Below are 24,303 nucleotides of genomic sequence, written 5' to 3'. Positions count from 1 at the left end.
TCACGCACTTAATTTGGCAGGACCCCCTTCATGCCGCGCCTACCTCGCACCTCGCTTCAACACCGAGAGAAAGTAGCTAGCCTACGCAATTCTAGGGTCGACGACCTACACAAAAATTCTTACTTCTGACAAAAAGTGACACACTACCTGCGTGCATTTTATATTCAGTATGTGTGGTCAGTTTCTTGCACGACCGATGAATGGGCAATGTGATTAGGTCAGGCTGTGTTAGCAGTTAGCACTGCCTATTGTCCCGCGGAGTGTCGGCGAGCACGTAGTAACGCACCTACGCCCGCTCTGTCCCACGAAATACCTGCTCATATGCTTATCGGACCATAATAATAATCATTAATTTCATTCGAGTGGCATGCTTTTACACTGTGTTTAACAGTAAGCATATTTAAACAATACGGTACGGACAAAAGCACTTGACAACAATTTCATATTTTTTTATTTGTAATCCCGACCTTGTTGCACAGCTACCACCAAACGAGGAAGTATATAATTTTACCTAAAAGAAATAAGTAGGTAGGTATAATGATTCACATACTTAAAGCATTTCCTAAAAATTACTGGCCACCTTACTTAAGTATCAGCTAAATCAATAAATGATCACCAAATCTCAGCGACCGAATACAGATAACGCGTTGCGTTGCGTTGGTATCATTTGTACTCGTATTGTGATGGATGGGTTATGTCAGGTTAGGTTAGAGTTGCGTCCAGCAAAACTCTAAACGCTAGGATAAGGGAGGCCGCTGACTCAATCGACTTAACTTTACTGCTTTGATTAATAATTATAATTATTTCATGATAATTTTATAAAGTAAAATATGGTTGACTGTACATAGGTACTGTATGTATATAAATACATATTTATGACTCTAGTTTTCGTGATAATCTATTATTTTTGGTGACAACGAGTAATTTTTGATGTTAAGTTTAATTTGATAATCTGTTAAATACTACTAACTATTGTAAGGCCTAAATCACTAGGTCCTATTACTTTACTATGATAAGTAGAGTAGGATACTCTTATGTATATGTATCAATTAAGAATAATAAAATTAGCATGCTTAGTTCCGATTCAGTACAATTCGTAACCATCAAAAACTTGCTTTGCTCATAGAATACTGATACAAATAACGACATGTTTATTAACTCCTGTTAGCGAAGAAACGTTAATGATTCTTCTAGTCCTTTTAGTGGAATGGAACAGTTCGCACTTAATTGTGGTAGTTAAAAGAAATTCCAAATGTATATGTCATTTACGGATGTAAGAAATTCGAAGTTAAAACAGGCGGTATTAGTTATGGATTATTATACCTTCGTGAAACATCCAAACAATATATTATACATATATTACGACAACTTAAGAGCGCACATACATTTTCAATCAACAGCGCGACCGAACGAACGAACCGAACGAGCGAACGATCGCGTTTTCAAACACACAATGTCATTAAGTATGTATTGTGACAACTAGGTATACTTTTTAGTGAACTTATAAAAATATTCTGATGAGTTTGAAATAGGTATTTTTATTTTATTCAAAGTCAAAGTATCCTTTTAGGCTATAACAAGCATTTTATAATGTCGAGAAATCTACCATTGATTGGGAAAAAATACTGTTGAGAAACTTAACAAGATATTTTTTTTATCGAAAACAAATCTGCTTACAATGTTTTTATATCCCATTTTAAGTATTAAATACGAAAGCGAGCGGAAATATGTATGAATAATAGGTAATAGTTGTGTACCTATAGCTTGTGCCGTCGAAAATATAGAAGGAGTCATCGTTACTATTCCGCACTTCTTCTTTTTTTTTTAGTTTGAGTTTATACCAACATTGGCCAAGTTATATGGAATTACTACTTTTTAATAAGCATACATCTTAATGGATTGTTACCATGTTAAAATAATTTTGGCATGCAAATTAAGACTTGGGCTCAATATTTTTATGTTGGTTTGTTTGGGAAATTAAAACAAAGCAAAAAAGTAGCGGATATTTGCTATAATGTAATGACCATAATCATAATAGCTACAATCGTAGTCTATCGATCACGAGTAAGTACATTTATCTTCCTATATATCCTTGCTTTCGTTATTATACAGGGATATTTGGAAATAATTCCGATCCGCATTAGCGATCCCTTCAAATAGCGAACCTACTGTGTTAAAAATAAAGTTGTGTTAAATACTTGTGATGTATACATATCATTTAATAATATTGTAAATCTGTTTTAAAAAAATATATATACCTCGTTGAGTTTCTTGCCGGATTCTTCTCAGCAGAGGTTTTTCCGAACCGGTGGTAGATTTTTTTTTGACATTCATAAGTGCTTGTTATAGCCTAAATTGAATAAAGATATTTTGACTTTGACTTTGACTTTGACTTATATACAGAATTTGATTGAAGTTCAGTTTCTCTGTCCATAATTAAAATTGACAAACTTTTAAAAACTGATATGATCTCAGAAATGGCCTCTATACCTACCTACCTATTGCAGCTGTCTTACAGCCAACGAGTAAAACATTGTTGGACAAAATGTAGAAAGGTTTCACGTGGGCTCAACTTCACTAGTTGCATTAAAAGTAGGTAGGTAGCTACTTACCATTACAGAATCCAAAAATAAGCTTAGTAAACAGAAAAACCTCAGTTTCCCAAACAATAAACATTCTAAATGTAAAAGTTGGCCAGATTTAACTTCGTACAGACATCGTACCTACATAAAAACAATTTTGTTGTTCCAAAAGGGCTGGGAAAGTCACGATTCGTGAATGATTAGCGAAGTAAAAAATAACCGTATTAAAACATAACAGAATAGTGCTCCACTTGTCTACTAAGCGCATGGCAACGAGAGCAAGCCTGAGGCTATATTAAATTGAAACGCATATTTTTATCGGCATGCGTATCGTGCGGCCGGCTTGTATTGTGGGTTTTGCCCTTTGAGAATTGACCTTGTTTTGTATTAAGTCCTCCGATATTCTCACCATTTTAACTCATTGTTCTACTCGTCGAGATCAGACCTTGCCTTTTATCTCGATGACGATCTGTGTTATGATAACTTGCAGAAAGGAAATAGCTCTGCACATTTTTCCGTCTTAAAGGTGTCGGTAAAACATGTTGGTAAAACAGCCTTATTCATGCTAATAAGTGTAAGTATACTAATAAGTTTAGCTATGCTTTTAGGTTTTAGTGTAAGGTCAATTATATAATTATTTAAACTAAAAACAATTGACACTACTGGAGACCAATAAAAGGTCAGTAGCTATCTCTCTCAACCAACTGCCATTGCATCGTTATTCAATGAGGGAATCCTGCTGCTGAATGTTATAGAATATAATACTATTCTGCATATATAGGGGCTTCCCTTTTGCACTGTTTAGTATTTTGTTTATTAGACTAGATGGCAAACGAGTAAGTGGGTCTCCTGGTGGTAAGAGATCACCACCGCCCATAAACATATGCAACTCCAGGGGTATTGCAGATGCGTTGCCAACCTAGAGGCCTAAAAAATTATAATCTTAAATAAAGATTTATAAACTAGTACAATAAGATAGTATATTTTTATTTATTTATTTATAAACTACAATAAGATACAATAAATATATATTCAAAAGCATTCAATTAAATTACTATTTAAATACTTAATTAATGCTAGTAAATTTCTTTTTGCAATAAACAGATTAAATTTTAAATGTTTTTGGCCAGCTTGTTGAGCACCATGCCTCGGTGCCTTTTTATAGGTACGTACAACAGTTTTTGGTTTGTACCATTTACAGCATTTTGCCGGGTAGGTACATACAGTAGGTACAGTCACCAGCACCAATATACAACAAGCGTGCATAAATATCTGATACGACTCTATTTCTAGGGCCGGAAGGACGTGTCAGATATTTTTGCACGCTCCGCTGTGGCAGATATTAATGCTGGTGACTGTACCTACGCGCGATTATGTCCACTGACACTCGGCAATTCTACAATGATTATGTCATAGTAATTGTTGTTTATTTTGTGTATTTAATTATTTATATCCTATTATATTCCTTTCTCCTCTCTGTACATAAACTACTGTTCGCCTATCTTTTAAGTTTTCCGTTTCATGCCAGGTTAGCTTGAAAAGATCCCTTTTAGGGATAAGTTCGCCTTCGTACTCTTTTTGTTTTGTCGTTTTTCTATGTTATTTTTGTGTTTTATGTATAATAAGGTGTTTACTAACGCACAAGCATAATGCTGAGTCAGCGACCGTTTCACTTTCGCGAGGACACACAAAATTGTGTATATGTATTTACTATTTTCATATTGTGTTTTTCTGTAATTTATTATTATTATTCATTTTTTTATTTGTGTAAATTTTGTTGTATATGTGTGTCTTCTGTGTTAGTGAATAAATGTCTTCTTTCTTTCTTTCTTTCTTTCTTTCTTTCTTCTTTACATACATACATTATTTTACCACCAGGAAATTAATATAGGACGAACAAGAACCTACTCATCATGCTATTTTCCATTAGCGTTCATAGGAAGGTTCTCGTACAATTATTCCTCGAGAACATAATTACACCTAAGTCAAAGGTACTCGTTACCTCATTTACATTATTCAAAGCAAGTGAGCTAAGCAATCATGGTCATGGCACATAGATAGTGTTGTGGGTGGTTAATCAGTACACCGGCTCACTGAATAGGTATGTACCTACATCTGCGCAGTTGCCCATCTAGTCGTGTCTAACCAAGTGATAATTTGTTATATTAGCTAGCTTGCATGTATGTGATGTTAGACGAATGCGAACGCGGGAGCCGTGGTGCACGTGCTTAGCGCTGCCATGGAAAATCACAGAAAACAAGGACACAATGCAATGGTTCATTCAACCGGACGTTATTATTCAACGAGCGCAGTATGATGAAACTACACAGATCTTCATTATTATTAACAAAGCCCAGCGTTTCGACATATTGGAACACGTAACGGCGTGAGCGCTGCGTTCCTAGGGCACGTACAAGGTTATGCTGTACTCGTAGTTGAAATTTTACGCCCTTTGGAAAGGCATGCTGAACGTGACTATTGCGGAGCGATTTAATACCTTTTTTTAAACGCGAAACAATGAACCACGTCAAAATTAAAAAGTCACACATAATATACCTAAGTATGTAAAACAGATAATAACTAGATTCGCTCAGACCTACAAATACAGGTTGTCTTTAAATTCTTCCGGGATACACAGCGTGTATTTTCGATACTACCTCAAACTGTAACTAGACGAAGATTTAAGTGCTGGGAACCGATATCAAAACAAATTTTGAATCAAGAATTAACTACCAGAGCGTAATTAATTTTTGAAATATTTTCGAGCAGCAATATAATGCATACAATAATTTGATACGAGAGGGAAGCGTTCAGTGAAGTGCGACGTTTTGAACAAAAACAAAGTAGTATCACGTAGTGATACATTGCGTGCTAATTAATTTTATAAGGAAAATAATAAGTCTAATTTTTTTACTAAAACATAATAAAATGTGATAATAAGAGCCTTCACTAACTACCCTCAAAGTTTGAGGTAGTATAAAAAATACACACTGTATTTCACGAGGCTATTGGATTAGTTTGACAGAACAGAACGTCTCTGTAAAAGTTTTTTCAACAGAATGTTTTACTCCAAGTGTAGTCATGCTTATAACGCGATACACTTTGAGCATCGATCAATGTAGGTATGTAAACATTCGATAGTCACAAATGAAAAATGCCAAAAAGGGGGTTGTTCATTCAGTGAAACTTACTTACCTACTCAACATCTGCTAAAATATTCTGAAATCATTGATGCAAGCCTTGCCTGAAACTGACTTGTACCTGTGAGAATTGAGGAAGAAAATATAGAAATGTACTTAAATCGAAAAAAATATAAACTTTATTCAAAAAAGTGATGATTTAAAATAAAAATTAACTGTCGATTCCGGTCATATTTAGCGATAAGTAAAAAATTTTTATTAAGTCTTCAGATACGCGCCAATTATAGATTTCTCAACAATTATCTAAACAAGTAGGTAAGTACTTATAATTAATACTATTGAGGTAATTTTGTTAAGGAATCGATAAGGTCCAGAACTTAGATGTTAGGTAACACTAAAGATATTTTTTGGTTGACGTGTAAAATTAATAGAAAGGGCATAAAAGTGAGAATATTCCCATTTTAAATGTTATTTGCATTTGAACGATTTTTATAAGCTAGAGCAATGGAATTGAAATTTCGGGATCTTTTAATAAATTGCCGTGGAGATGCGCAAAAATTATATACCTAGTGGTTTTCAATTTCCCATAAAAAAAAATCATGTTTTAGACTTAGTGATTTAGATTTTAAGATTTCACATGGATCCCGTGGGAATATTGGGTTTTAATAAAAAGAAGTAGAAGTAGTAGTTATTCGAGACATCTATTTATAGACACACCAAATTTCATTTCAATCCGTCCAACAACTTTAGCATCAAGGAGTAACTACACACAAACACACACATTTACGCGCAAACTTTCTTGCTTATTATTAGTAGTAATTGAGTCCCACATAATTTATTGTAGTGCACAGGCATGTGCATACTAAGCTCATCGGTTACCAGTTTCCGGACTATCCTGAAAATACTAAGCTCATCGGTTACCAGTTTCCGGACTATCCTGAAAATCCACCTTACTTGGAATTTACTTTGAATCTCTGTACGTATTTGTTTCCTCGCATAAAACGATGTATAATATATATGTGTGGAATGAAGGCAATTTCCGGTTCTTGTCGGTTCCAAACACTTGCTTTTCTCGTGTTTTTAGATCACCGTCACTCGTTGTAGAAAAATGCCACATTCCGCCTTATGTCATTAATAACTATTTTTATTCAATACCTACTCAAATTACGTGGATAGGATCGATGGACGTCATTATAAGTCAGATATCAATATTTACTATGACTGACTATGCGCATGAACTAATTCAACAATAATAATAGCTCTATAAATACTCCATTGAACTCCCAAGCGTCGTGGAGAAATCTCAACATCACAACCCTAAATAACCTAACATTAGTATGCATGCCGGAGAGTCAAGCGCAGCCAAAACCGACTGCGTGATGGTGTAACCGCGTGAGTGCGGTAGTAATGGGCCGGGTTCGTTCGCCCATAAAAGCGAAAGTGCGTTCACTGGGACATCGACCGGCTCCTGCGCCAGCGCACCCTGCCCGCAGGCCCCGCTCCCGAGTGCGAGAGCACTCGGCGTCGAGGATCGCGAGGGCCGAAGCCAATAGGAAATATTCAAGTTGACAAGAATAAATAAATAAATAATTTGTTATTTTTTTATACCAAAACTTGGTGTTGCCAGTCCAAAAACAGGATACTTAAGCTCATTGCGCTTAGTGCAGTCTAAAATGTCATTATGTCGTCACCATTTTTCATTTAATTCTGTGTTGTTGTATGAAATTCGTCAAATCGTCTGTTAGAATTCGTCCTAAGGACAGTCAAAACTTTCAAATTAATCAAAAACCTGGCAGGCTTAAAGAAACTTGATGATGGACTTTGAGTAACTTAAGAGCGTTTAATACCTGCTGAGCTGGCAACGTTGCATTTTTGTTAGTTTTCTCGATTATTCCATAAAAATTGAATGAAAATTAAAAATGTGGTCCGATAGAACTCTTCTTAAATTGAATTTTGTATGCTTGCAGGCAAAACATAGCATTTTGATACTTACCATATATTATATTTATTGTTACCACCACTGTAATCAGTTACACCTATGTTTGCAAATAAATCACTTTGACTTTTACTTTGACTTAATATATTATGAGTTAATGTGTCTATTCCAATAACTATTCGTGATAGGCTTTTATATTCTTTAAAAACGAAGAAATGCTTATTAACAGTTTTTAAAGAAAATTAAAGTCAATGTACATTGACTTTTATTTTAAGAACAGCCACATTTTTAATTTTCATTCAATTTTTATGGAATAATTGAGAAAAACTAACAAAATGCAACGTTACCAGCTCAGCAGGTATAAACGCTCTTAACAGAGATATTTTAAAAAAAGGAATGTTCTTTGCGATCTTTAATTTATTTGATATATATTACATATTTTTTTATTTGATATATATACATATTGTTAGAATATATATTTTTTTTTTTTCGCGCACGCTAAAATAATTATTGAGATATTATATACCTTAATCACTATGACAGTTATGACAAATCTAATGACACCTGATGTACACATTATGTTGACACTTGTCCAGCCGTTTAGAGTTTAGGCTTACAGAGGGTGCCAAAGAACATACATAGGTAGGTACATACGTAATACATACGCTCGAAAAACATACTCAATCCTTCATCGCGCAGCCAAATCGACATACCTATTTCAGTGAAAAATACTTTATTTCAATGAAAAATACTTTAAATCAAAATGGCTAAAAATCACCTGGTGTAGGTTATTTAATAATAGAACTAAATCAAAAATAAATAAAATATTATTTAAAAAAAAAGTTTAGTTAATCAATGGTTGCGCTGTGTTACGTTTCTCACTGCGTTACGTGGCATTTGGCTCTACAATTGCTGAACGCAATTTTCTATCGATAACAAACGGGCTCGTTAAAACTAATTTTATACTTTAATAAAAGTTTTAGTTGGTGTAAAAAATGCAATTGTTGAGTGAATTTATCGCGCAAAGAAAATTATTTATTACATAAAAATCTTGTATAATGGGACGCACTGTATAATATTCTACTAATCCGGATCCAAGATCATATTATTGTAGCTGATAAAATTCGTCTTGAAATAGTCATAACTGAGGTAAGTACAAAATGCAGCTGGGCTACTACGAAACTCAAAACTCGAAGTTCGTGTCGTGCGGTCTCTCTGACACTTATACTATTTAATACGAGAGCGAAGGGGACGGTACGACACGAACTCGGAGTTCCAAATTTCGTAGTAGCCCTGCTGCTGGTCTGCTGAGGGGAGAGGCGCAATAAACCGGGGTGCTATTTTCACAGAGGCGTAAAATCACAATTTCTATACCGGACGAAAAAATTAAAAAAATTGATCGTTCTCATCAAACTGAACAACATTAGGTCAGCGACTTTTAAAAATATATATTTTTTTAATTTTTATTACACTTTAAAGTTTATTAGAAGAACCAATGTAAAGCAAAATGCTTGATGTTTGTAGCGTGACAGGCAACGTCAGTGGGTTCTAGGATGGCGTAGGTACATTAATAACAGTATTTAGTTTGTATGAAAAAGGGAAAATCTAAAGACTCCATAATTAAATAATAATAAGATACTATTAAAAAAAACATTTTATAAAAAAACACAAAATATCAAAAAAACCTAAACGAGAAAAAGTAATAAATTAAATAGCCAAATAAAAGATAAAGATAAAGACTCCATTATTTTTCAAAGTCGCTGAACTAATGTTGTTCAGTTTGACGACTACAATCTATGTTTTAATTATTGGCTCGTATAACAGGCTACACCCGATATAATTATTTTTTCGAATTTAAATCTCCGATTACAAAAAAAACCAGTAGCAGAAATGCAGATAAAAGTCACCTCGCAATATTTTCCTTCACCAAATAGCTCAACATACATTTCAAAATTTGTAGTCATGCACTTAACCTGTCGCGCTACCAACGACTTATTTTGGGTTATTTTGGATAAGTATGATTATTTTATTGTTATTTTTCCTAACCAGTATATGTGTCATTGCTGTTATAAATAAATTATTTTCTTTCTTTCTTTCTTTCTTTCTTTCTCTCTCTCTCTCTCTCTCTCTCTCTCTCTCTCTCTCTCTCTCTCTCTCTCTCTCTCTCTCTCGTTCTCTCTCTCTTTCTTTCTGTCTTTCTTTCTTTCTTTCTTTCTTTCTTTCTTTCTTTCTTTCTTTCTTTTTTTTACCCTATGTCAGAACTTGGGAAGGTGATCGAAGATGCGCGCAAGCCGTCCGACAGGAAACACAGGAGGTGCGAGCGCATGTTTGAACCCATCTTTACTAGAACGACAAACACCTTTCGTGTAATTTTTAACATGTAATGCAAAATTACAAAATTAAGCATCGTTTCCAAGCACAGGCGATAATTTATTGCTGAGCAGCTTTTAAGCTTAAACAGAGCTAAGGTGGAATCCTGCATGGAGTATTGCTGCCACCTTTGAAACGGTTCTGCCCAACATCAGCTGGCTGCTTTTCATTGGTGGCACAACGAGCGAAGAAACTCGCTGGTGAAGACACAGAACAGATGTATGATTGAAGCATTGAAAAGTATATATTTACTTTAGCCAACTTATTTTCATCGTCGAAAAGCTAAAATCACCGACATAGCTGTAAAAATATGCAAGTTGAAATGGCAATGGGCGGGCCACATCTTTCGAAGGACAGATAACCGTTGGGGGAGAAAAGTCCTCGTGTGGCGACTACGAACCGGAAGACGAACCGTTGCATGCCTCCCGCTAGGTGGACTGACGACACTCCCGGACCCGCATTGCATGTGCCGTCTTGGCCGAGCACACCCAAAATCCTAGGGAGGCAGCGCCCCAATACCATCTTGGGGCGCAGGGAGTAAGCCCATCCCGGGCTGGCCTGCGACGTCGTGGTGAAATGTTCCCCGAGCCCGAAAGACCCCACCCGCTGCCTCGAGCGGGAGACATGCATAAGGCGCATATTCCACACGAAAAAAAAAAGTGGACTGACGACATCGTGAGAGTTGCGGGCAACCAGTGGATGCAAATGGCGAATTGTCGTTCATTGTGGCGTTTTAAGGGGGGCCTTTGTTCAGCAGTGGACTTCTTCCGGCTGATGATGATGATGATGATGATGAACTTTTTTTCATTTTATTTATGGTTATAGACCTATCACGCCCTCGTAAAGGTACATTATTAGCATTATCACACTAAGTTAAGTGCTTATCATATTACAGCGTATTATTGCCAGGATTGTAGAGCACCCACTTTAACCGTGAACTTTTGGGAAACTTATAACAACACATGAAATAACGACATTGGTAGTGTGAAAAGGTTTTACAATGACTCATGACTTAACTATCTTTCTTTACGTAGTATAATGCTGTACATATCAAAGTCACTTCCCGCCGTCTGAGTGTCTTATATGCTTAGCGTAATATGCTTAGTGAACTTGTTAACTAAAAATCATATAAAGAACTACCTATGTGTCGACATCTACGACATCGCAGATAGACTAAAACCGCTTTTGAACTAAAATTACAGTACATACGCCTAATTCAGAACAAGATAAAATTTACACTACGTTGCGTTGCCGTTACATATATGCTAGGCGCTGTTATCGACTCAGAATGAGAAGGCTGCACACATGCCAATGATTTCGAAAAATGAAGTTTCATAGAAACTTTCTCCCTCTCATGCATCAATAACTCAAATTTATATTATGGGACTTGTCCATGGGCGGCAGTTATTGCTTTTCATCGGGTGATCCGCCTGCTCGTTTCCCCTATCATATAAAAAAATCCTTAGGAACGAATTTCCAAAAATCCCTTTTTAGCCCATTTACGTCATTTAAGAAACATGTGTGCAAAATGAGGGCTATCGTTTTTTGTCTCACTAGATGGCGCACTGTTGCGTGAGGTTTTTAAGTATGGCTTTCAAAGTCTGTTATTACGGGTGTGAAAACAAAGTTTAGATTAAAATCATATTTAATACACCTTAAAACCGTACCATATAAATATCGAGCATGCCACAGTGTTGCATAGTCCCTGTTTTGTTCGGAAAAAAGGGAGGACAAAGGTTTTCGAAAGACAAAACTGTCTCAAAACACAGACATTAATTTCCCCGGAACGCATATTTGCCATAATTAATTTCAGATATTTCAAAATATGCACAAAATTATTCTAATTATAAATAAACCCGCGTAGCTCACCTAAAAACTATGAGATTTGACATTTCGGAGACCTCACGCTACACTAGCGCCTCTAGCGGCGAATTCATTCGCGATAGCCCTCATTGCATGCAAGCGCGGCTTCACTTTCTCGAAGTTTTCCCAAAAACTAGATGGCGCTGTTTCACAAACCAACATTTCTACATGGCGATTTTACAGAAATTATCATCACCTCGTTAGTTGATGCTTACTTTTGGTTTGTTTGGATTCAGTATTGGTTTGTTACTCAGATCATACAAACAAGGGAGAATCTATGTTTTGTTGGGTCTTTAGATTCGAGTTGTTAATAACGAATCGATTGACACCTTATTTATTAAAATCGAACGAGTAGTCTTGATGCTGCGGTGGAACATACATAAATACAAACATACATAGACTGCTAAAATCATTACTCTTCCTTTGGCTTTGCCGTAGTCGAGTAAAAATAAGGCTGGTAAAGTCCTAATAAGATAACGAAAAAAAATATGTCTTCAATTTTTAAAGATAGTACTTATTGTAATTTTGTGGTTAATACGTTGAAATTCTTTCTAAATAAGTAACTTATAATAAGACAAAATAAAACTTCAAATTCTGAGGTGTTCATGGAAATTAAATTATTTTTATATAATCATGTATGAGTAGGTACAATACAGCTTTGCTTAGTTACCACAATAGGTATAATAGGAATTTTTGTTACTTATATTTTTTTATCAGCAGAATGATTGCTCTACAAAATATTAAATGTAGAGAAAAAAAACAGTCTTAAAAATATGTAATTCAAATCTTATCTAACTTAGAAAAGAACTGCACTTAGCAAAGAAACTGGCTTTCACGGTCGATCCATCAAATCCGTCGAATTGGAATCGGTTCAACCGTTTGAGAGCTACGAAGCTGCCGACAGACAGACAGACAATGGCGTCAAACTTATAACACCCCTCGTTTTTGCGTCGGGGGCTAAAACTGGGGAGTAAGATGGTGAAAACTTTATGGGCAAAGCAAACCCATCACAGGATCGATACCACACGCAAACATTTATCCTAAGCCCTCATGTTTGAAAGCCAGTGTTTTATTCGACGAAGTCAATATTGACGAAGGCCACAGTGCTCACAAAATGACCGTATTACCTACCCTTTTACCTCGTAAACTTTAACCTTATTGACTTAATAAAGGTTTATAGTCAAGCATTAACTACGTAGGTAGGTACATCAACAAAACAGGGTTTAGCCATTTTGGTAGACCAACTCCTTCCTTTACCTATACATGCAGGGTGTTCGGGGTCGTCAAATTTTTTTGGGATATTGTTGGGGCATTTGCTATCTTTTCACCCTTGGACCTTGGGTCCTAAGGTTCACTCACGGTTTTTGGAGATATGATTTTTTAAATGGTGTTTCTCAAATTCCCGAAATCCCATCTGTAAACTCTCGTAACTTTTTTTAACAATGGAATAAGTAAAAATAACAGCTAGAAAGAGATGCCACCTGTGGTAGGTACTTACTGAGCTGCGATCTATCATTATCTAGGTATTTAATTAGATTAGGTCTTAATTATTAGGTTCTTTAATACCCCAGAGAATAGCTGATTTACTCCCGCGAGGGTAATTACCCCTAGGCTCGGAACCACTGATCTAGACAAACAAAGGAAACGTGTGGTTAAGAGAAGTGGTTCGTTATTATATTCAGCCTACGTTCATTTTGTTATTCACCTTGAACGAACTGGAACAGACAAAGCCAGAATCTACGTGGAACAAACAAAAACATTCCATACTATGTATGCGCTTCGAAATCCATGTTCGTTCGTATTATACTAAGCTTAAAAAAAGATCAGCAGATTTTAGCATCAGAATCGGCCGAATGTCGATCCCATAACTGAGACCTGAGAGAGAGCCCCTCATAAGTTTCCACGGAAGGTATATATAAAGCATTTTCACGTCGTGAAAAAAGGGTAGATAATAATAGGCGGTCTTATTCCAGCAATCTCATTCAGACAATCGTATTGATATACATATAAGTAGTCAAAAAAATACGTTAAAAGTAGACAGGCGAGATATGAAAAACCAAAATGTAAAAATAAGTACAAATAATGTATAAAATAATGTGTAAAGTAATGTATAAAATATAAGTCGGTACAGTCGAACAAATTGAATCATGACCCAGGGTGGAACCTTATAATAATCAATTTCACTAAAATTTCCTTGACAATCCCCTGGGTCATGATTCAATTTGTTCGACTATACATACAGGCATATATACAAATACATCAATGCATACACTGGCAGGTACGTAAAATATCACTGAACAAATGCGAAAGAGACATATTTAAGAAAAGAGTTAATGTTGCGAAAATAAAATAAATAAAACGAAAAATAACAGGGAGGGAAGTATAGAGACAAATAATAGGTACACCTACATTGAGAAGGTTTTTAAAATAGGAACAATTTCACTTTTCTAAAAACCATGCACAGGAAGAGAATTCGGCTCAGGATGACTTCGTCCACAATCAATCCCATTTCGTCCTCATTCTCATATAGTCTATATACTATTTGGTACGCCAATAATCCTATATCGTCACTTTCCTATCTTGTCCGTTTTCTTACGTGGGCCACAGTACCAACTCGTCAACATTCTTATTTGGACTCAGTGCTAACTCGTCAACATTCCTATTTACACCACAGTGCCAACTCGTCAACATTAATTGCACCGTTCATTGAGACACTTCTGGTAAATGTGGACGAGTTATTGGCACTGCTGACCAAGTAGTACCTACTGTGGTCGATAAAATAAAGTGGACGAGTTGGCACTGTGGTCGAAATAGGAATGTAGACAAAATGACGATATTGACGATATCAGAAAGTGGACGAGTTAGGAAGGTGACGATTTAAGAATTGTAGGCTGACGACAAAAATGGCATTGTGGACAATTTAGGGTGACGAAATGGAACTGTGGACCATGTCATCCTGAGCCGAGAATTCGATATAAAATATATAATAATTGATTAGTAAAGGAATTAGGATAGGTACATCTTAGAAGAAGAGGGAACAGTGAGAATAAATATCGTTTTTTTTAATGACGTTACAACTAAAATACTAACATACTTGACTGAAATTTAACTAACGGATGTAGGTAGATAATTAGAGTGGAACGTAGTGGGTGAATATTAAAGATTTAAGTATTTTAGCGGTTTCATCAAGTCAACCATTAGACACTAGAGAAGCCTCAGGCAAGAAATAAATGAAACTCTGTAGATACCTAGGTAATGCGATCAACGAAGTGTGAACGATGGCGACCGAAAAGTGTCTGTAATGTGCCTCGTCAACGATTCATAATAATTCATTTATTGCATTTTTATGGGTTTTACAAGATTACATCAAAGTTATTTTATTCTATACAACAAGTAGGTAACTAATGGAATAACCTACCTATGATCTAGACACTAAAAGGCTGCTCTAAAAAGAGCATCCTAAATCTCAAATACGAGAAACGAAAGCGCCATTTGATAAATGACGTTGTTGCATTTGCGTTTGTTTTGTTGCATCGTTCAAATTTCCCTCTTAGCGTCGGAGACAGCCAGTCGCGTACCTGTCTGATGGGCAGCAATCGTTACCGCGCGGCGCGGCGGCGGTCTGCATCAGCGGGCATGCGCACAGCGACCGTGTGAGCATTCAGAGCAGGAAGTGAGGAGGAACGGAGGCGCGTACTCGCGGAGCGAGGAACCCGCGCGCAGCCGTGCCACCCACACCCGCACTCCGCAGTCCTCTCGCCGCGCCGGCTCTGCGCGCTACACGCTAACCGCATCATGGTGAGTCACTGTTATTACGTGCGAAAAGTATTCATTTACGGCGACCTTTCAAGTGTAACTAGCGAGATAAAGCGGTTTTATAATCAACGTGATCTACTTATTGTGTACACTCTAGATTCATCATCTTTACAATGTTTGAGTTCTGCTAACAAGCTTGACGTTTAAACCAATTAAGAAACGAAGAACTCAACTGCAAGAGAGAAAAGAAGTACTTACTGTTGTGATTTGAATTAAACTTTGATTAAAATCCATTTCAGGTAATGGACAACCGGATAAACGAAGACAACAAAAATGAAAACAACTCGTCTATATTCATAATAAATTTTCAATATGGGGACACAGTTAACTATTCCCTAGTTGTAATCAAAGGTATTATAACAAGAGGCAATGCTAATAACCGCGACAAAATAATATGCACCGTTACAAATGGTGGAGTTAAACAAACATCAGAATGGATAATATACAACGGAGAATTCAAAGCCTTAATTGATTTGAGGAAAGGTGAAAACATAATTGACTTTGAATACACTGGACAACAACGCAAAACTCTGTTGTTAGATTATACACCGCGAAGAACAAATTTAAGAGTAACTCCAGTTTACATAATATGTCAAGGTCATGATGGATTTTTCCAAAGTCCTCCTAATATTGACAATTCTGTGGAAAGCGCTTGTTCTCGCATAACGATTGGCGCTAAGCTTATTCAAAGCCTAACAGCGGAGAAACTCTTTGAAAGTGGTTTCGGGAGAAAAACATTTCAATTAGAACATGAAGTCAACACAAAAAGCCCAGAATGCATAGTATTTCGAAGCAATTTAAACGTAAATAAGGCAAGAAAAATGAAACAAGCTGATTTGTGGGCACATTTTGGACGAGAACTCATGTTATCGGACTTGGGTAGCAATGAGAGGAAATTCTTAGCATTTATATCTTGTACAAGATTCAAAGGCACCGATGTTGACAAACCCATGACACATGATGAGATTGTTTATTTGACTGAAGCCTACGCAGCTCTTGGTGGTGGAGGTCTTGCATTGTTTGGAACCGCATGCTTATATACATGGCCGACATCAGTGGAAGAGATTATTTCTATGTTCCAAGATACAGCGCCTGTAAATACTCGTCGATTTATGGATGATAGTGGATACCGTGGCACATTAGGCGGATGTTTTGCAACAACGTTGGGATCTGTTTTCCATGAACTAGGACATACTTTTGATCTCGGTCATACCAAGGATGGTATAATGGGAAGAGGTTTTGATCACATTGACAGAGTATTTATAGTTGGAGAAAAAAAATCTGCTAAAGCTAATGACAATAGCAATAATTTCAACGGGAAACCCGTACAACATTCGACGGTTTCTCTTCAGCGTAATATAAGTGTAACGATGAATGTTGCTGAACCACTTAGAGTATTAGGACCAAGAAGTAAAACAACATTAGGAAACTTCGCTGCTATGTCAAAGTCTGATATCATCAGAAGAAGCCCAAATGTTACGCCCATTACCAGGCCATCCAGTGTGTATTCAAATATTTCAAATAGAATGTCAGATTCACGAAAGAACATCAGTCGAACTAATGGAAACGACAGCATTTATTGGACAAGAAATTGCGCAGTGCTTTTATCATATCACAGATGGTTCAATAACGAGTATGGCAGAGAAAGACAAGCGATCACAAGATATTTAAAGTTTGATAAAAACAAGATGATGATTATATCAACTGCTGGAATAAGAATTGTCGAAGTAAGAGATGATTCAAATGGAATGGTTTTAGATTCATATGAATTTACTGATCTCTTGCCCGAAAAGAGATTTTTGGTGCCTTTTACCTTTTCGCCCAAAAGCAAAGTTTTGACAATAGTGGTTGAAGATGACCTGGGAAACGTGCTGAAACAAACCCTTTCGTATTAGGCTTAAAGAAAAAAGAAAAGAAAAGAATCGAAAAGTTATCAAGTTTGACAATAAGTGATAAAGATAATTATAAACCTAAAACATTCTTTAAAAGAATCCAATAAATATTTATTAATATTAATCTTGTAGTATAAACGATAAGCAATTGTATAAATTATGCGTCGGGTGTGATGCATCAAACCAAAAGGTACGTTGTAGCGTTATTATAAACTAAGGAATCTAAACTCTTAACTATAAACTATAATTCACTTACGGTTATCACTATCTTACCAATGTTAAACCATCGTAAAAATAGATAAACGAGATCTACCAAACCCATTTTGGGTCTGAAAGAAGCGAATTTCGGACCGTGTAGTGTAGTAACAGTTTTTTAATTTTGAATTTTGTCAGTAAGTATTGCAAAAGTTTTTAAAATCTGAAATTTTAAGCGGTGTAAAAACTACAAAATTATCTGTGGTTTAGTGTCAGCAGCAGGGCTACTATGAAACTCGAAACTCAAAGTTTGTATCGTGCCATCCCTCTCACTCTCGTATTAAATAGTGTAAACTCCAATTCAATAGAATCTGACAATCCTGTAGACACTAGAGGTGGGTAAATCCGGATCTGAAGATTCAAAAGAGTCAGATCCTCAAGCGGATCCGAATCCCTTAATGACTCCTTTCAAATCTTATTGACTCCGGAGTTACTAACTCCGACTGGATCGAGCGGCTCGCCTCGCTCGTGATCGCCGTCACGCTCACTCACACTGACTCGCTCCGTCCGTCTGCTTTCGCTCTCGCTCGGCTCGGATCGGATCGGCAGGGCTACTACGAAACTCGAAGTTCGTATCGTACCGTCCCTCTCGCTCTCGTATTAAATAGTATAAGTGTCAGAGGGACCGCACGACACGAACTTCGATTTTGGAGTTTCGTAGTAGCCCTGCGGATCGGATCTTGGACTTGGATCTTATTATCTATGTTTGGTTGGTCGGTTCGGTTCGGTACTCGGACTTGGACTAACGAACGAATCTTTCTCTCTCACGAATCTGTACTTCAGTTCGGTCACCGCAGTACCGTACCGACACCGACCGACCGAACCGAGCCGGGGCGGATCGGCCATAGATAAATTAATAATCGCTCGAAAGAACCGGAGTCAATAAAGGAGTCGGATTCAATAAGCGGATTCGGTACCGACACCGGAGCTGGATCTAGTGAGTCAGATCACTTCGCGGAGTTGAGATTACCCATGTCTAGTAGACACTTCCAGCCTACTAATATAAAAAAAAAAAAAATATACTAATATAAACACCGGGCTGCCTAAGGCTTTGTGATGTGACTATTATTCTTTTTTGATTCCTTTTAGATGATAATTACAACAACAGGGACATATTTAATCAAGTGTGCCCACGATACGGTGTCTTAAATATGTAGAAAATTGACAGATTCTATTGAATTGTACTTTAAGTGTCAGAGGGACCGCACGACACGAACTTCGAGTTTCGAGTTTCAACTCGAACTCGAAGTTAGTAATCGTTGTGCCTCTTTCTCTCTTTTGTTACATACTCTAAGCGTGAGCGGGAGAATACGATACATGTTCCAAATTCGAACTTTGTTGTTGTAGTATAAAGACAAAAACAAAAACGTCAGTCAAAAACAGTACAATTTACTAGGTATCCTATTCCTATCTATCCTTATCTTTCAAATGTCAAACCAAACAAATTACAATCCGAATTTATACCAAATTCAGATTAAATAGGTAATTGGTAATATTCATCGAAAAAACAATCCTCTTTTTAATTATATAAATAGGGATGAAGGAGGCATTTTCATTTTATTTGTTTTTAGGTAAATAACTAAAATAATTTTGGATTGAATGAAAGTTGAAGATAGCTTTATTGTGGAAAAAATGGCAAGCACCACTATTACGGAGCACAAATACTCTTTTGAGAATCTGAAAGATTATCCACCAGTTATTAATGGTAGGATTAATGCACTGAAATTTCTTGAAGCAACGGTTGAACTACTACGAATTGTTGGTAAGTTTTATAACCTCCAAAATGTAATGGTAATTCAGTAATTTTAACTAACAACGAAAAAACTTTCATTAATTGTATCCTGTTAGTGCCCTTGATTTAAATGTTTGTTTATTATTTAACAAGAAAGAAATTGAAAATCATTTTATGAATTGTTTTTTCTTTATTTGCAGAAAGCCTTGGTAAACTTTTTGCTCCAGTAAGATATGATATGGAAGGAAATATCACTGTAAGCCAACCTTTTGTTTTTCTATTTTTTTCTCTTAAAATCATGGAAAGCTAACAGACAAAGGATAATTTATATATTTGTTTCAGAAAATCAAGAAGCTGCATGTGACAGACAAATCTTGTTTACTAGAATTAATGCTTGACGAATGTTCAAAAGGAAAACCTGTGGCAACCGAAGGATTGTTATGGCTTAACAGGTGAGATTATTGTTGCCTGTAATATTGTAAAACTACATAGCAATCAAATGGCCTATTTGGATGGACACCTCGTAAGTTGAATACAATTAAAATTTTCTAACTTCACCTTTATTTTCAGAACACTGTGTTTCTTCGAGATTTTGTTTCAAGAAATACTATTGTGCCTTGGATCTAATAATGTCAATGTCAATATGAGAAAAATATATACCACTGCCTATGAGGGTTCAGTTCAGAAATACCATAATTGGGTCACACAGCAAATATTTGCCGTAAGATGAAAACTTAAGTCTGTTTAATTAATTATGAGTTATACTTATAAACACACTTGGTTCATCAGAATTCAATATTTTGCGAAGTTATAAATTCATCCTAATTAGTCTTTCATTATCATAACTGATCGTGATGATCGCGGTGGATCCGAAAAGCACAAGACCGGTCTGAGTGGAGAGCCTTGGGAGAGGCCTATGTCCAGCAGTGGATGCCTTTCGGCTGACATGATGATGATGAATCATAACTAATATATTTACAATACAATACAATACAAATATTCTTTATTGCACACCATAAAGCAGTAAAAAAACTTATAATATAAACACTTAGATTCACGGTAGACAATAGGCGGTCTTATCGCTTAAAAGCGATCTCTTCCAGACAACCATTTGGGTACAAGAAATTATATATGTTACAAAAATAGGTGGCGGAAACAGAAACAGAAAATAAAAACAAAAAAAAAATCAATAACATTAAAATAAATACAAATGAAACAACTATATAAATACATACATGCAATACTATACAATACATAACCACTAACATAAAACAGCAATATAAATTAACAATAAGGCCGTAATGGGAGAAAAAGGATAAGAAATTAGGAAATAAAATAGATAAACACAAAAAGACTGAGGACAGAGCTAAGAAGGCAGTTTAGGCATATTTAGAGACTAAATCACAGCTACTATTTATTGCTAATAGTTGTGATTGAATATGAGTTATGTATGAGTAAGAATTGTGAAAGTTTTAAACATTAATAAAATTGGTATTTATTTTGAAATTTTATTTTTAACTTTCAGCTTATCTGCAGATTGTCTCCAACACTTCTCCAACTGCTTAAAGTGATGGAAGCAGATACTGATATTGCAGCATTCACATCAAGGCTAACCAGTTTTAACGTAACACTGCATTTGGTGAGATGTAAAATTGATGACTTTTATAAAGATAATGATTTGTTATCTGACAAGTAGAATTCAAGTTTTTCAAGTTAGTCAAGAGCCATTGTCTTGAATCTTGGAGGCCATAAGTTATTGTATGTTATGCTTTAGATTTTATATACAGTCAAAATCATTTATATCAATACCAGTTATAACAACGAATATACTTGATATAGCACAATATTATAAAGTTTTTTTCACCTGTACATTCTTTGAGAAATACAACCTAATAATGAGTTACATGTGGTGTCATACAGTGCCACAGGGTTGCATAAAAAAGTGCATCTTTCATCATTTAATTATTACCGGGGCAAGCGAGCTTTGCTCGAGCTAAAACTCAATAACAGTTTTTTTCTTATTCTTATTCTTAAATATTCAAGAAATGCTTGTTTAAAAATATAAAATTTGTAATTCTTCTAAAATAGAGTACTACCTCTCATTCTGTCACAACTCCTGTATTACCAAGTTTTAACATTGTGGCAGACTGAGGTGTGAAAATTCTAACTATAATTTCTAAACAGATGAGTGCAATGAAATACAAAAATAAAATTATTTGTAGTACAACCTTGCCTTGTGGCATTGTATGACCCTATGTAACCCTTGATTAAGTTACATTTCAGTCAAATAATGGGCTTGATTCTAATTAAATGGTAATAAATAGCATTGCGATTTACAACTACTAGTTTTAACATTTGTAACCTGATGGTCTAATTTTGACTGTATATTAAATCCTCATACTATTACTAGATTATAACACAGAGGCTCAAGAGTATTAAACTATAATACACCTATATCTTATTTGTTGATTTGCCGTTATTTTGTATGAAAGGAATTCCTAAGAGTTGGTTTGTAAAATATTCCTTATTAATAATGCCAAAAAACTGCTGTACCAAAAGTAGTAATTATAGATTTATAATCACAATTTAAATTGAGTGCCTTGATGAGTATTTTGTACTTATAATGTAAAAGTCTGCATCAATGCACATTTAATTTTGCACATCACAATAATAAAGCATTTTTTGTTTTTATCTATTGATTGAAGAAATACAGTAAAAAGCTCTAGTGAGGGCAGTATTTTATGACGCTATTCTTCACAATTTTTGTGCAGGTCTATGTAAGAAGACGTGAGAAACTGTATTGTTACACAAAAGTTTTAAAAAGAATTTATATGGTGTGCATGATATAGGTACAAATACTACCAAAAGTGGCATAATGTTGGCCTTGCAGAAATTGATACTTACACAATTAAAATTCCAGTTTCCTAGTTTTATAGCAAGTGATTAAGTAAGAAGATAAATATATTGAAAAATGATAGTAGAAAGTTAGAAGGTGCTGTGTGTTGTATTTATAGAATGTATCATATTCACAAATATAGTGCTAAGATGAGCAGGAGCAGGACTGTGGCATATCCGCCAATGAGGGCTATCGCGGGCTATGAGGTCTCCGAAATGTCAAATCTCATAGTTTTTGAGTGAGCTACGCGGGTTTATTTATAATTTGAATAATTTTGTGAATTTTTGCAATAACTGAAATTAATTATGGCAAATATGCGTTCCGGGGCAATGAATGTCTGTGTTTTGAGACAGTTTTGTCTTTCGGAAACCTTTGTCCTCCCTTTTTTCCGAACAAAACGGGGACTATGGAACACTGTGGCTTGCTCGATATTTTTATGGTACGGTTTTAAGGTGTATTAAATATGATTTTAATCTAAACTTTGTTTTCACGCCCGTAATAACAGACTTTGAAAGCCATACTTAAAAACCTCACGCAACAGTGCGCCATCTAGTGAGACAAAAAACGATAGCCCTCATTGATGTTTTACTTTAGAACATTCTACTTTAGTACAATATTTAATTAGTGTGGTGTGTGAGTATTGTGTAGTAAGAAGGTGATCTCCTGTTAAGCTTTAAAGATACTTCATATGTGATTTTTGACCATTTTAAACTTGTCCACCTCCTTAAAGTTTACTTGACCTTCAGCAACTCTTCCATTGCAGAGGCTGTATCTTTGTGACACATGCAAATTATTTTTGCGTCACCGCAGAATCGGTGTCATCTCAATGCAGGATGCAAGCTGCACTAAAACATCAAATGAGAATATCTATGATGTGGTCTATGTGGACAATAGGCCTTATATTTTTATACAATACTAGCTGTTGCCCGCGGCTTCGCTCGCGTTAAATTTGGGGTTACACAGATCATTTACTTTCTATGATCTTTATTTTCGTATCATAATTAATTTTTCGGAGGATTATATTTGCAAATTTTTGAATTTATAAATCAACCTAGATGATCATAATTCGTTAAACTTTGAACCCCTGTTTCACATCTTTACGTCAGGGGTGTAATTTTAGAAAACCCACGTGCTTCTTTTGCCCGCGACTTCGTACCTCGCGGCATAGGATTGTTCCCGCAGGATAAAGTGAATTCAAGAGAAAACCACACTGTCCGCGATTGAATTGACACAGGCTTCTATTATTTCAGGTATCGATTTTTAAAAAGATTTTACTAATAGTTTTTTTTTAAATCCGCTCAGTTTATCCAGAGATTCCCCAAACAACCAAGAAGCAGACAAAGTTAAATATTTCCGTTTCCCATGGGAATTTCAAAAAAACCTTACTTAGTGCACTCCTATGATACTTTATCTACATGTGTGCCAAATTCAGGTCTGTCAGCCTGTCCCGTCACAGTATACTGTTTTACAGGTATGGATAAATTTTGTTACGTAATGAGTTGATTGGTTTGGCGTAGGTACTTAATGTGTCCTTCTAACCGTTAAGGAGTTATACCTTCCATCATCAGCTCACCTGAATAACCAGAAAGAATACAACTAAAGGTCTACCTATACGTGCATATGATGTTTAAAGAAACTTCCTCTAACTCCTAACCGTTAAGGAGTTTAACCTTCCATCATCAGCTCATCAACATGAGATGATGTCTGTCAGACGCAAATACTTAAATAACTCGAGATAATTATATAAAAACCGTAATGCGTGCCTACAAAATTTGAGGGTTGCCCTCGATTTCCCTGAAATTCCGTCATCAGATTCTGATT

The 24,303-nt window shown here is 35.8% G+C and overlaps 1 protein-coding gene across 5 annotated transcripts; it reads left to right on the top strand.

Moving 5' to 3' along the window:
• The first annotated feature begins 15,305 nt into the window (after nucleotides 1-15,305).
• On the top strand, nucleotides 15,306-22,049 carry LOC141428223 (uncharacterized). Of its 5 annotated transcripts, none has more exons than XM_074088071.1 (6): nucleotides 17,600-17,789; nucleotides 19,426-19,616; nucleotides 19,787-19,842; nucleotides 19,929-20,038; nucleotides 20,157-20,307; nucleotides 21,112-22,049. In XM_074088071.1, exons 2-6 carry the CDS (start codon nucleotides 19,454-19,456, stop codon nucleotides 21,280-21,282), a joined length of 651 nt encoding a protein of 216 aa, XP_073944172.1. In that variant the 5' UTR covers nucleotides 17,600-17,789; nucleotides 19,426-19,453; the 3' UTR covers nucleotides 21,283-22,049. The 5 variants fall into 5 exon arrangements, 4 of the variants coding, with proteins under 4 accessions (XP_073944172.1, XP_073944175.1, XP_073944173.1 ...); XM_074088074.1 differs by lacking the exon at nucleotides 17,600-17,789 and adding an exon at nucleotides 18,867-19,250; XM_074088072.1 differs by lacking the exon at nucleotides 17,600-17,789 and adding an exon at nucleotides 19,251-19,336.
• Nucleotides 22,050-24,303: the final 2,254 nt, after the last annotated feature.

The sequence above is a fragment of the Choristoneura fumiferana genome, chromosome 5 (assembly GCF_025370935.1).
Source record: "Choristoneura fumiferana chromosome 5, NRCan_CFum_1, whole genome shotgun sequence".
In the NCBI taxonomy this organism is placed as follows: Eukaryota; Metazoa; Arthropoda; class Insecta; order Lepidoptera; family Tortricidae; genus Choristoneura; species Choristoneura fumiferana.
This window is presented reverse-complemented; position numbering and strand designations above follow the sequence as displayed.

Excerpts from the sequence above, each read along its gene's own strand:
- LOC141428223 (XM_074088071.1), top strand. The coding sequence starts at position 19,454 with ATGAAAGTTGAAGATAGCTTTATTGTGGAAAAAATGGCAAGCACCACT. Across the intron at positions 19,617-19,786 it reads TGAACTACTACGAATTGTTG|AAAGCCTTGGTAAACTTTTT; the intron begins GTAAGTTTTATA and ends CTTTATTTGCAG. Across the intron at positions 20,308-21,111 it reads TCACACAGCAAATATTTGCC|CTTATCTGCAGATTGTCTCC; the intron begins GTAAGATGAAAA and ends TTTAACTTTCAG.